This window comes from Haliaeetus albicilla, chromosome 3, assembly GCF_947461875.1.
Source record: "Haliaeetus albicilla chromosome 3, bHalAlb1.1, whole genome shotgun sequence".
In the NCBI taxonomy this organism is placed as follows: domain Eukaryota; kingdom Metazoa; phylum Chordata; class Aves; order Accipitriformes; family Accipitridae; genus Haliaeetus; species Haliaeetus albicilla.
The window spans coordinates 51,201,798-51,214,249 of NC_091485.1; the positions used below are offsets into that span (position 1 = coordinate 51,201,798).

The 12,452-nt window shown below is 43.9% G+C and overlaps 1 protein-coding gene across 3 annotated transcripts; it reads left to right on the forward strand.

The window, feature by feature from the left end:
* The first annotated feature begins 4,126 nt into the window (after positions 1-4,126).
* On the forward strand, positions 4,127-12,135 carry PDP1 (pyruvate dehydrogenase phosphatase catalytic subunit 1). Of its 3 annotated transcripts, XM_069779675.1 has the most exons (3): positions 4,127-4,282; positions 4,784-4,818; positions 8,135-12,135. In XM_069779675.1, exons 2-3 carry the CDS (start codon positions 4,788-4,790, stop codon positions 9,784-9,786), a joined length of 1,683 nt encoding a protein of 560 aa, XP_069635776.1. In that variant the 5' UTR covers positions 4,127-4,282; positions 4,784-4,787; the 3' UTR covers positions 9,787-12,135. The 3 variants fall into 3 exon arrangements, with proteins under 3 accessions (XP_069635776.1, XP_069635777.1, XP_069635778.1); XM_069779676.1 differs by lacking the exon at positions 4,784-4,818 and having other exon boundaries at positions 4,128-4,282; XM_069779677.1 differs by lacking the exons at positions 4,127-4,282; positions 4,784-4,818 and adding an exon at positions 4,373-4,646.
* Positions 12,136-12,452: the final 317 nt, after the last annotated feature.

The following is a 12,452-nucleotide window of genomic DNA, read 5'->3' on the forward strand; positions in this document are numbered from 1 at the left end:
AGGTCCCGTCTGACCTCAATTACTCTATGATTCTACAAAGCTGGATCCCAACTGCTGAGTGAAGCCAGACCCAGTGCTTCGTTTCAGAAGGGAACTGAGAGTGAAGATACAAAGGGCCTCCGGGGGGGACAAAATAAATCAAACTATCCCTGGGTCCTACAGTGACAGCAAAATACCCACTGAAAGCAATTGTCTCTGATTCCCCATTGGCCTCCCTTTTAGAAAGGGCAGGGGGGAGAGGAGTCATGCGGCTTAGTGCTGCTGGCTTACTCTAAAGTTGATACTTATGTTTTTAAAAAAATCATCTTTTGCAGGGGTCATTGTAAAACTTCAGAAACATTCATCTACCCAGGAGCCCAGCTGTGTTAAAGGAGGACAAATGCACCACCCACAGCAAACACTCCCTGAGAGGGCAGCAAGACGCTTGAATGTACAACCAAAACCTTCCTTTGAAGCAGACTGAAGCTCACAGGCCATCGCTCTTTGCAGGTACTCCATCTGCTTTGAGCTCTACTGACACATTTATTTTTGCCATGTAATGCTCCTGATTTTTGCTAAAAATAAATTACTGCTCTGTGGAACAGCAGACTTGCATTGCTGTCACTGCTTCTATAATGCTTTCAGGGAAGGAAAGAAGATAGTTTAGTCTTGTCCTAGTCTTCCTGTTTATTCACTACATGGCATATTTTTCTCCCTTATTTTCCCCTTTGTTAGGCTTTTCTTTCCGCTTTCAAAAACCGTATGACTCTTCTGTTTTTATTTTTCTGCCTGCTCCAGGTTGGTATGGCAGCATGCCAGGTGGAAGTGTTTGATCTGTGCACACAATTTTGAGACAGGTTTTATGAGTGACTGCTCTTTTCAGCAGGCACAGGAGAAAAATGGCATTTCTGAAACACTATGTGCAAAGATAACCGTAAAAATGTTAAGCAGCCAGGATATATACAATCGATTGAAGTATTACCCCGTGTTCCTGAACTGGCTTTCAGTAAAACTGAACCAATAAAATATTTAAACATTAGGCACAAGAACTTATTTAAACTAGAAGGTTATTACAAACACCTGATTTAAAAGGAAAATGGATTTTGATGATCTGTAATGGAGTTTCTCTGGAAATGTGTGTAGAAAGCTTTAGGGGAACTACTGCAGCACTTCAGCTGCAGTGATAATGCATAGCTGCCTATCGATTCTGCAATGCAGAATTACCCACTGTCGGCAACGGGCACAGTAGACAAGAATTGATGTCTTTTGTTACGCTCAGATGATAATCCTTCCATCCAGGGAAACAGAGAGACTTCACATACCTTGAAGCAGTTACAAGTAATTGCTTTTCCATCAGTCCTTGATGTAAAATGTTAAACATGGAACAACATGTTTTTATTCATTAAAATGATTTTTATTCCTTAGAATCAGCAAAAATGGACTGTTGCTCAAAGTGCACAAAAAGGTCTTGGCAGCAGCAAGATGAAGAAAAGGAAAACCTAACTTTCCAGTCAGATTGCAATATCCAACTTCTGGCACACCAGCAAACTCGCATCAGCTTGAGGAGCAAAATGTCAGCCAAGTTTTAGCATTTTGTCTTTCATTTGCAGGATTTATATGCAGCTGCCAAGGCCAAATTCTCTTCTCACTCAATATTTTAAAATTCGAATTCTGTCTTTTGTTCAAAGAGATAGGTGGTATCAACAGGATACTGTGAGACAGGGAGCCACAGCTTCCAGTACCAGCTCTAAAAGTAGCTCCTCTCCTGGCCTTCAGTCAGGAAGAGAAAGGGATGAATAGAATAAATAAACAGGGAGCTATAACACTAACATTTCAATTTCACAGCATGTTATGGGGAATTGAACTAATGGGCACAAGATGTTCTCAAGACCAAAGTGCTAAATGCTAATTATTTTGTGGATTTTTTTTTTCTCAATAGGCAACTCTAGACAGCAACATTCTCTTTAGAAGTCAAACATGAATCCACTCTACAAACCCTGTACTTCCAATCAGAAATAGAAGGTGAACAGTGGTGACTGCATCCCAATCCATTTCTGTATATCTACTCATACAACTATCACTCAAATATACCCAGGCACAGGTCTCTCTTCCCACAGCATTTTACCTTCTGATGCCTTAATTGTGCCATCTTATGTAGTCTTTAATAACATTTCTAAACTTGGGTCCTTTACAGTCACTCTTGCTGCAAGTAGAAAATTATGTAAATGGTTGTTGTTAGAGCACACTCCGCCAATCTAACCATGTGCTACCGTTAAAAAGGAAAGTAAATTATTCATCTTCCATGCCGTTTAATGAAGTCTTTAATGTACAATGGTGTCTGTCAGATGGGGTTTTTTTATTATTCTAAAATAGGCCTCAAAGAGAAGATGATGGTGCACTGTTCTAGATAAACAAATAAATGTCACAAAAGTCACCCACGACACTAAAAAATGAACATTTTAATACTCTGTGCTTCAACTACTAATGTGGAAGACTTGCATTTTTAAAGATGGCATAATTTTATCTTTCTAGCTGGTTTTCACATAGAGGGTCACAGGACAGTTCTCTCCACTCTCTTATATCCCAAGTAGACCTCTTGAGTCTTCTGGGCACTAAGTGCAGATTTTTGTTTGTTTCCTCTACTGGTTTCAGTACACAGCTGTAAACATCCTACCAGCTGGATAAAGATGCAAGTACAGTCAAAATCTATGTTTTGTTACAGCTGCTAAAGGAATGCTAATTGCAACATTCGACAGGCTAGCCGAACATCTGCTGGCAACAACACACAGCAAAGTGGGCATCCCAGCCACTCTGAAAATAGAAAGGCATGAGAGCACGTGCATCTATAAACAGAGAAAGAGATGATCAAGGAAATCAAAATGTTGTTGAATTTATATACTTTCCGTATTCAAAAATTTACATGAAGATACTGGATTAAAGTATCTCAAAAGTGTATGCAAAATTGAATGTTGCCCTAGAGATGTGGAACGGGGACAGGGTTGTATCTGACAGAGGGCAGAGAAAGGAAGGAGGGGAGGCCGCTGCTCCTGCTGCACTGGTAGGAATGACAGGTGCTGCTCTTCTGGGGAAGGACTGTTCCTTCTTGATAGCCATTGCCCTCAAACCATTCCTTGCTGGCAGCGGCAGCAGCAAATGCGGTGCTCTCAGAAGCGCAGGTCAGAGCTGTCCCTGGTTGTTTGCACTCCACGGCAGCCAGTTTTGCCTGGAGTGATTGTGGTGAAGACTAACCACCAGGGAGCAAATGAAAAACACAGACCCCAAACGTTGCAGTACAGGCTTCAGTGGTCTCTTGCAGTCAGCGTGCTTTGTGACTATTAAAGGCACTTCGTGAACACTTCAAGGAAAAAAAACCCCAAACGTTTCCCACTCTTTCAAAATTAATTCAGAGTAAAAGTCCGTACGTGCTACAGAAGTTTTTAGACATTTTCCCATTTTCAGTCTCCTTAACAGGCAGAAGCTAAATGACTCTGACTCCTGATGAAAGGAGCGTGGGGGGCAGGTTGCTGCAGGGGTGACTATGCAGCACGGCCGCACCTGCAGGACAACGGGACGAGCCACCACGGCTTTCCCTTCAGCTCCTCGACTTCGGCGCCAGCGGGAGGCCGGGGACAGCGCTTGTCCAGTTTTTATCTGCAAATCACCCGCAATCACCTGTAACATCCGCGTAGCGCTCCGGGAGCAGCTGCCAGCCGCAGGCACGGCAGCCCTCACCTCTGCCTCCGTCCCCGGGGTGAGGAGGAGGAGGAGGAGGCGAGGGCAAGGCCGGCGGCCCGGCGCCGGGTGCCGCAGGGCAGCCCGCTGTCGCCCGCCCGCCCTCAGGAGTGCGGCGGGGCTCGACCTCCCGCCGGCGGTTCCCTGACGGAGAGGCAGCGGCGGGGGCTGAGGGGCGGCGGACTCTCCCCTCAAACACACCGCCGGGGGGGGGGAGGAGGGGGGGCGATCGCGCCGCCACCGCGTTCGCGCCTTCCCGCCCCTGCGCATTGCGCGCGCACGCAGCGCCCCCCACCTCTTCTCCCCCGCTTGCCCCCCCCCGCGCTCCCTCAGCCGAGCCTCCGTGTCACGTGCCCTCCTTGCCCTCCCCGACAGCCAATGGGAGGCGCGCCGCGGGCCGCAGGGCCTTTATAAGGCGCCGCGCAGCGCGGTGGCCGCGGGCGGGCGGGGATCGTGGCGGTCGTCGGGGGTCCGGGAGCGGCGGGTGCGTGTGGGCGTCTCGGTTCCTCGAGTCGCTTCCCTGTTCCGCCCGGGGGGCCGGGCTGAGCCGAGCCGTCCGGGAAGGGGCCAGGTCTGTGCCGGGGCGGAGGGAGGGAGGGAGGAGGGGGTCGTGCCGGAGGCGGGCGGCTGGGGAGGGGCGGCCATGTCGGGGCCGCGCGGCGCCTGAGGGGATAGCGGGCTCCGCCGCGGCGACGCCCAGCGCTGGCGGGCGGGCCCTGCCCGCGGCGAGCGGGAGCGGGAGCGGCGCCTCGCCTCTGCCGGAAGGGAGAGCGGGGCCGGCGGGGGGCTCGGTGCCCGGCGGGGCGGCGGGTGTGGGCGCTGGCTGTCGAGCTCTCCGCCGGCGGCTCCGGGCGCGCCGCTGCGGGGCTGGCTCGCTCCCGTCGCCGGGCGGGCGGCGGCGGCTCCGGGCGCCCGCTGACGGGCTGCGTGCGTGTGTGCGTGTCTCCTTGTCTCTGTCGTTCCCCTCTCCGTGTCGGAGCTCTCCGTCTTCTCTAACAAACTCTCTGCCTTGCTTCTCCCCCGCCCCCCGGGCTTCTGCTTTGTGGATGTTGGCGGCTTCTTGTTGTGACAGGAGAATGTGTGTGTGTCCTGGGCCCAGGCGGATCGGTATGTATCTCGCACCGGTACTCGCTGGAGCGCCGGGCTCGGGGGTCGGATGGGACCCGGGGAAGGGACTGCCAGGCTGGGCTGTGTCTGAGGGCTGAGACCCGGCCGGAGGGAAGGATTGAGGAAGGGAGGTTCTGCTTGCCTTGAATGTTTCTTGTTCCTCCTCTCCCCTCCCCGACAGGCTAATTCATTCAGTTCTGTCGAGTGTCTGAAAGGTACCTGCGGTAAATGTTTTTGTCTGAAGCCCTGGGTATCTTTGGCACAGTTAAAGCAGGTGTTTTGGAGGAACCTGTCAGTGCAGCATCAGTTGGCCTTAGTTGTTATAACAAGCCTTTATTAAAGGAAGGGGTAATATTTTTTCCATTTTATTAGTGTAGTACTACAAAACCCACAAAATGGCCAATAGTGAGTGAGATGGTCAGATGATATTTGTGGCCTGAAAAGTAGCATTTGCACCCTGTTCTGGGCTTGGAGAGGTGTTTAATACTGGCTTGATTCTAATCTCTTGACAAATCGTGATTGGATTGTAAAATTTCTGTTTAATCTCTCTTCCTTCTCTGCCATCTCTTGATCAACCATAATGAACTTGGGATCTTAAAGTAATTATTTAAGGGCTAGTTGGAGAGTCTGGTTATATTTGGGGTATCCATGATGTGGGGATAAATGGGAGGAGCTTAGGATAATTTTGCTTCAAGTTGGCAAACTTGGAATGTCTTTTACTTCATCGACTAGGATTTATTAAATCTGATATGTGAAACAGACTATCTTAAGCTGACGTGAGTTTTCTGTAGATGATACAGGCCATGGAAAACTTGAGGCCAACTTCTTACTACTGTCTTGAATTTCATGTAATGTTTGATAAACTAATGATTAAAAAAATCAGCAAAATATCCTCTAGTGGCACTGCAGAGCCACTATAACAGCAGTACTTTTGTGGTTTTGCTTCATCATGGATCAACAGCAAAACTGTCAGAACAGTTGATGTGGCACCATGTGTGGGTCAGCCCTGAACACAAATGCTTAGCAGTAAGGAGAAGTAGATTCAGTTGGAGCTTAAAGGGAGACCAGCACCGAATCTGAGGTGCTGCTGTGGACCATGCACATCTGTAGAACCTTGAGGTTCCCATTCTGTAAGCAAAACTGTTGCTTTAAATGTTATGTGAAGAAATATACATAACTGTTACCAAAATAGCTCCATTATAATTAGAAGGCAGTGAATAGATTTTAAAATCTATATTTGGAGTTGCAGTTTCTTTCTGTCATGCTGTATGCATGTAAAGCCTGGACTGGAGAAATAGACTTTCTGGGAAGCAAATGGCTAACATAAATTTAATATGCATGTGGAAGTTCAAGCCAATACAGTGCTGCTGAGTGTCTGGACAGCTGCCTGTGGTCCACGGGGCTATAACCAGAGCTCTTCCTGGTAGGTGAACAACAGAAAACTGCACAGTTCAGTCTTTGTAGCTGTCAGTGGGAGACCTGGGAGAGGTCAATGGACAAGAATTTTTGTCAGTGTAAGTAAAGACTGACAGTTACTAGTCATTAATACTAGGAAGCCAGTGGCATAGTAGAAACATGAACTCTACTTTGCTTGCAGCACTTATGTATCTTGTAACAGAGAAGCGGGTTCCACTCCTGGTTACTTAAGGAGAACAAGTAATCTTGGAGGGAAGAATGTGACTTGCTTCCTTCTCTTGCAACACAGAATGAGGTGAAGCTTCATATATTTCCAGACCCTTCTCAGCTGGTCTGGGTAATCAGAATCCTGTGGCAGAAACTATGGAAAGCTTACAGAACAGGGTGATTGCAGAATGCCATTCTTCCTATGTTGCATGATCCTTTAGATTGAGTATTGGGGCTTACTGCATATTTTATAGGGGTTGTGTCTCTTCTGAAATACTGGTATGCCTGCTTGTCTAAAAAAAAAAGCAATCAATTTAGTGACTGAAGCACCTTGCACAACACAGCAGTATCCAGTTTTTCAGTAGAACAATTAAATCTGAGATACAGTGGTGCTGATAGACTAGTACTTATGACTGCAGTAAGCCTTATATAAGAGAATTTGTAATGGTTTTCTCTAAGAAGTTTTATGATGAAACTTGATCATAAAAGTTGGAAAGAGAAAACTGAATTCCCTTTAACTGTGTGTGCTTCATTCACGCAAGGCACAGTTCAGCTTTTTTCCACTATGGAATTGTTTTCTCAAGTACAACATTGTAAAAGACTTCCTGATAGTGAGGCATAGTGAGTAAGGGATTTAAGAGGCACTCACACTAATGTTGTGACTGGGTATGTAAATGGAGACAAGGAAGAGTATGTTAGAATAATCTTTCTTCAGAGGAATGAAACATTAAGAAAAGTTTTTGGTTTTTTTAGATGTGGCAAAAAGTAGTAGAATACTTTTCTTGGATATTAAACTTAATAGTTTATCTTAACACTGAACTAGCTTTAGTCTAATGTGCAGGGCTCTATTCTAGTCATGGAAGCAAACACAGTTTGCCTGTAGTCCTTCAATTGAGTAGCTTTTTAAAGCAATTTATAATCCTAAAAATTACAGGGGTAGATGAGTTTCTGGTAGGAGAGATGCATCTGCTTTCTACCTCTTGTATTTTTATCTGATAAGCTAGAAAATTGCTGTATAGGCTGCTGTGGCTATTTCACACATGTACACCATGGTGTCATGCAAGTTTGAAGTTTTACACGTGAAAGGGGGGAGAAGAAACAAAACGTGTTACTGACTTGATTGCCTGAAGAATATCTGCTGTCTATGGCCTACTGCTTGCTTTTGTCATCTAAACCATCTTCATCTTAAACCTAGTTGTATGTCATCTCAAAGTTGTTTCTTGAATCTTGCTGTTAGATGCTTTATCTCTTCAGCTTTACAGAAGGAGTGAGTTTTCCTCCTTGTGTGCTGCATCTGGCTGTCAGCTGGGAAATCAGCAGAAAAACAAATCTCCATAAAAGCCTTATAGAAGGTGGCCATACTGTAGAGTGCTCCATGCTAACTGTTGTCTTAAGTTCTGTTTGAAGCTGCGTTGTATGTCTGGATGATGTTCTCACTTCCTGTCTGCCATCTGGCTGGGTATAAGAGATAAAATATCTGTGCTGAACTTAAATATGGTATATCTTTTTTGTTGTTGCCCCATGTAGTGTCTATAAACAAGCGCCTCTTAATGCCTTTTCTTTCTCAAGACCTGTGAAGCTATGAACTTCATATATAAGCAACTTTGTTAGGGGCTGTAAATGTCTTAACTCGGAGTTCCGGGAAAAATCTGTTAGCTGTCCCCCTAAGCATAGTTGTTCTCTTGTCTTTCAGCAATTCCAGTCCGAAGCTCCAGGCTACCATTGTTGTCTGATGCCATGCCAGCACCAGCTCATCTGTTTCCACTGATTCGTAACTGTGAGATTAGCAGAATATGCAGTACTGTGTGTTACTGCCACCATAAACATCTCTGTTGTTTATCATCTCATTTTGCTCACAGTCACTTCAGATATGCACCTCAGAAGAAATTTGCAGCACTTTATAGGCCAAAGGAGAACTTTAATCATTTTATTCATGCGAGGGATTATGCTTCTACGCCACAGAGATTTTACCTCACTCCTCCACAGGTCAACAGCATTCTGAAGGCAAATGAATACAGTTTTAAAGTTCCAGAATTTGATGGTAAAAATGTAAGTTCTGTTCTTGGCTTTGATAGCAACCAGTTGCCTGCTAATGCTCCGATAGAAGACCGGAGGAGTGCTGCCACTTGCTTACAGACAAGAGGGATGCTTCTGGGTGTGTTTGATGGCCATGCAGGTTGTGCTTGTGCTCAAGCTGTCAGTGAAAGACTGTTTTACTATATTGCTGTCTCTTTGTTACCTCATGAGACTTTACTTGAAATAGAAAATGCTGTGGAAAGTGGCAGAGCTCTATTGCCCATTTTACAGTGGCATAAGCATCCCAATGATTATTTTAGCAAAGAAGCTTCCAAGCTTTACTTCAATAGTCTAAGAACTTACTGGCAGGAGCTCATTGATCTCAACAGTGGAGAGACTACTGATGTGAAAGAAGCTTTAATCAATGCTTTTAAGAGGCTTGATAATGATATTTCTTTGGAAGCTCAAGTAGGAGATCCAAATTCTTTTCTCAACTACCTAGTACTGCGAGTAGCATTTTCTGGTGCAACTGCCTGTGTGGCCCATGTGGATGGTGTTGACTTGCACATTGCAAACACAGGTGACAGTAGGGCAATGCTTGGGGTTCAGGAAGAAGATGGGTCTTGGTCTGCAGTTAATCTGTCCTATGACCACAATGCACAAAATGAACATGAAGTGGAACGTGTGAAAATGGAGCATCCAAAGTCTGAAGAGAAAAGTCTTGTGAAACAAGATCGTCTCTTAGGTCTCCTGATGCCTTTCAGAGCTTTTGGTGATGTGAAGTTTAAATGGAGTATTGAACTACAGAAGAGAGTAGTAGAATCAGGCCCAGATCAGCTGAATGACAATGAATATACAAAGTTTATTCCTCCAAACTATCACACTCCCCCATACCTCACAGCTGAGCCAGAAGTTATACATCACAAATTACGGCCACAGGATAAGTTCCTGGTTTTGGCCACAGATGGGCTGTGGGAGACTATGCATAGGCAAGATGTGGCTAGAATTGTAGGGGAGTACCTCACTGGTGTTCACCATCAGCAGCCAATAGCTGTTGGTGGCTATAAGGTAACTTTGGGACAGATGCATGGTCTCTTAACAGAAAGGAGAGCAAGAATCTCTTCAGTATTTGAAGATCAGAATGCAGCAACTCACCTGATACGTCATGCAGTGGGTAACAATGAGTTTGGCACTGTGGATCATGAGCGACTGTCCAAGATGCTTAGTCTTCCAGAAGAGCTTGCTCGAATGTATAGAGATGACATTACAATTATTGTGGTGCAGTTCAACTCACATGTTATAGGTGCATGTCAAAATGAGGAACTGTGAATTTAACATAGTGAACTAGTTACCAAAGTTGTAACAATGGCCAGTATGAGCAGCAAATAAAAAACAGCCAGCCAATAATAAAGCCCCCCAAACCCCTCAGCAAACAAATTGGTTGCTTGCTAGATTCACTGTATCTATTGTTCCTGCCTTCCCCTGGAGCTCTAAATACATGGGAAGTGCTGTTGACCTAATACAAATTTGAAGAGGATGTCATAGCTTGGGAAAAGGTTTTTGTAATAACTTTGCACTATTGATTTCATGAATGCTGCTAGAAGAATGTCTTGAATTTGGCAGACTCGGATGAGGGAGGGAAGGAGGATAAAGAATTAACTGTCAAAGATCTGGCTGTTCAAGAAACAAAGCCTGTTTATAAATATCTGTAAATATCTACACATTATCTTAAAAGAAAAGATGAGTAAAAAGGAGTATTGTTGAATTCTTACAGGGCTAATTTGTGCAAAGTAGATATGGTTTTTTGTGAATACTACTGTTTCTTTCAAGCAGAAGGTCACTTTAACCAAGTAAATCTTCAGTGTAACAAAGTTGTCCTGCTTTCATATAAACAATGTCATTCACTTAAGGATATTTGTCTAAGTGTTGACTTTCAATGCAGGTCTAAGCCATAATCAATACCTGAGATTCTGTTACGGCTTAATCATATGTTATGTGCAGTAACTTCTAAACTTGTGCATCAATAGTTGCTTGGCTGTGGGTTTCTGCACAACTTTGTAGGGCAATAATACATTACAACCTGCAGTAAGATATGAGAACTTTGTGGAGGACTTTAGTTTGCAGTATGAAGAAACTTGCAGACTTTCAAAAATTCACTGTTGTTCGTCAAGATTGCATTGGCTTTCCTAAAGGTCATGTCCTTCATGGACTCCACCCCTGTCTGGTGTTACTTATCTGGGAAATAAATTTTCACCTGAAAATATCAGGAGGTCATTGCTAACCTCTTTGTGGCTTTGTAATTTGCACTCATTATCACTTTGGCTATTTCAAATCATCACATACTGGATGTCTTGCACTTGAACTCATATTTGTAAGTTGGGTTAAAAATTACAAATTACAAAAAATTGAAATATGGCTTGTAAATAGTGTTTTAGTTGGGAAGCTAACTGGTGTGCATGTGTATGTTTAATGCCTTTTTCTAGCAAGTCTTTATTAGCAGCTCTGTATTTCTGGACAGCTGATGTATGCATGTTCTTACAGTCCAGAATGCTATCACAGAGCAATATCTGAAATGGGTCTCTTTGGCTTGTAATGGTTGAAGTTGAACTTAAGATTGGCTATAACTTGTGTGCCTGAAGTTGTTGGACTTGTAACTGTAAAAAATAGGGACTGACAACAAATTTATTGGTCATCATTGCATCTATTTCAGATAAGTTGCATTGTATACAGATCTATTTTAACCAGCCCATAGGTTAAAAACTTAAATGCTGGCTGAAATACCAGCCCTTGATGACTGAGAGAACACATGTAACTTGATTCCTGTGTTTTAGAGAACAATGGTAGGTCAGCATATTTCACTTTACCAAGGTGTTTCAGTTAAAATACCTCCCTAGGCTTCATCATAGCTAATTAAATCAACATTTAAAAACCTAGCTTATTTTGGTTAATTGAGTATGTGGCATTTTCTACTAAATACAGATATTGCCAATTAATGCTACTGTTACATAGGGTACACTTAGTTTGAACAATGAACCTGTGCTATAGTAAACATTGGCTCCTCAAATGCACAAATGCTATGTGTACTTAGTGGCCTGCAGCTTCAATGTGTCTGTTTCTTTACCCAACCTTAAATATCAGGATTAACGTTGCTGTGAGGTTAATGATATCGAAGTTCACACTCAAGATGGGTACAACCCTTCTTTATTTGAAGGGAAAAGGGGAACTCTAAAATGCTTAGACAAGTACTGGCTGTTGATATTGCTTCTGTATGTTGTGTTTTGATGACTGTCATTAGCTAGGTCAATAGACTTTGTTCGATCATTCAAATGGAGTATGTATCTAAGCTGTTGCAGTATTTAACTTTCTTACTTTTTTACTGTTAAAGCTCTGTTACCTGTATTGATGTATTTAACCTATGATTATTGATAAGGATTTGGTACAAGTCATAGCTAGAATAACTGAACATTGGTCCCATGGATACAACTTTTATTGAGGAAAAGCTGCTTTTTGTAGTAAACATGCTTATGTATGGGGTCAGACAAAATAATATTTATGTATTGCCTGGAGACTTGCTCAGTATGTATGCAGTGAACAGAAGCAGTGTAACTGCCTGCTGAACAGGTGACCTGAACAAACATCTTTTAACAGATTCCAATAAAATGATCAATTATGCAGAAATCCGTGAGTATTGGATTGATACAGAATGTGATAGCTATTCTACTAGGGCTGAAGCTTATGAATTACTTGTATTTCAAGAATATGTTCTGTTGTGTCATCCCTGTTATGAATAGACCAGATGGCCAAACAAAGTATACATGGAAACAGACTGAGGATTGGACTTCAGAGCGCTTAAATGCCACTGTGAGGCTTGAACTCCTACATCAGGCATGCTATAGTGCTGCTGCCCCTGGCAGCAAAACTCAAATCTTTCTGTCAGTTATCACTCTGCATGTCTCAGTTCCCATCATCTCATGATTACCTTCAGGGGCAGTGCT

Bases quoted from the DNA above. Each gene is read 5' to 3' on its own strand.
- PDP1 (XM_069779675.1), top strand. From the start codon at position 4,788: ATGTGTGTGTGTCCTGGGCCCAGGCGGATCG. The intron at 4,819-8,134 runs GTATGTATCTCG...CTTGTCTTTCAG, and splicing joins TCCTGGGCCCAGGCGGATCG to CAATTCCAGTCCGAAGCTCC.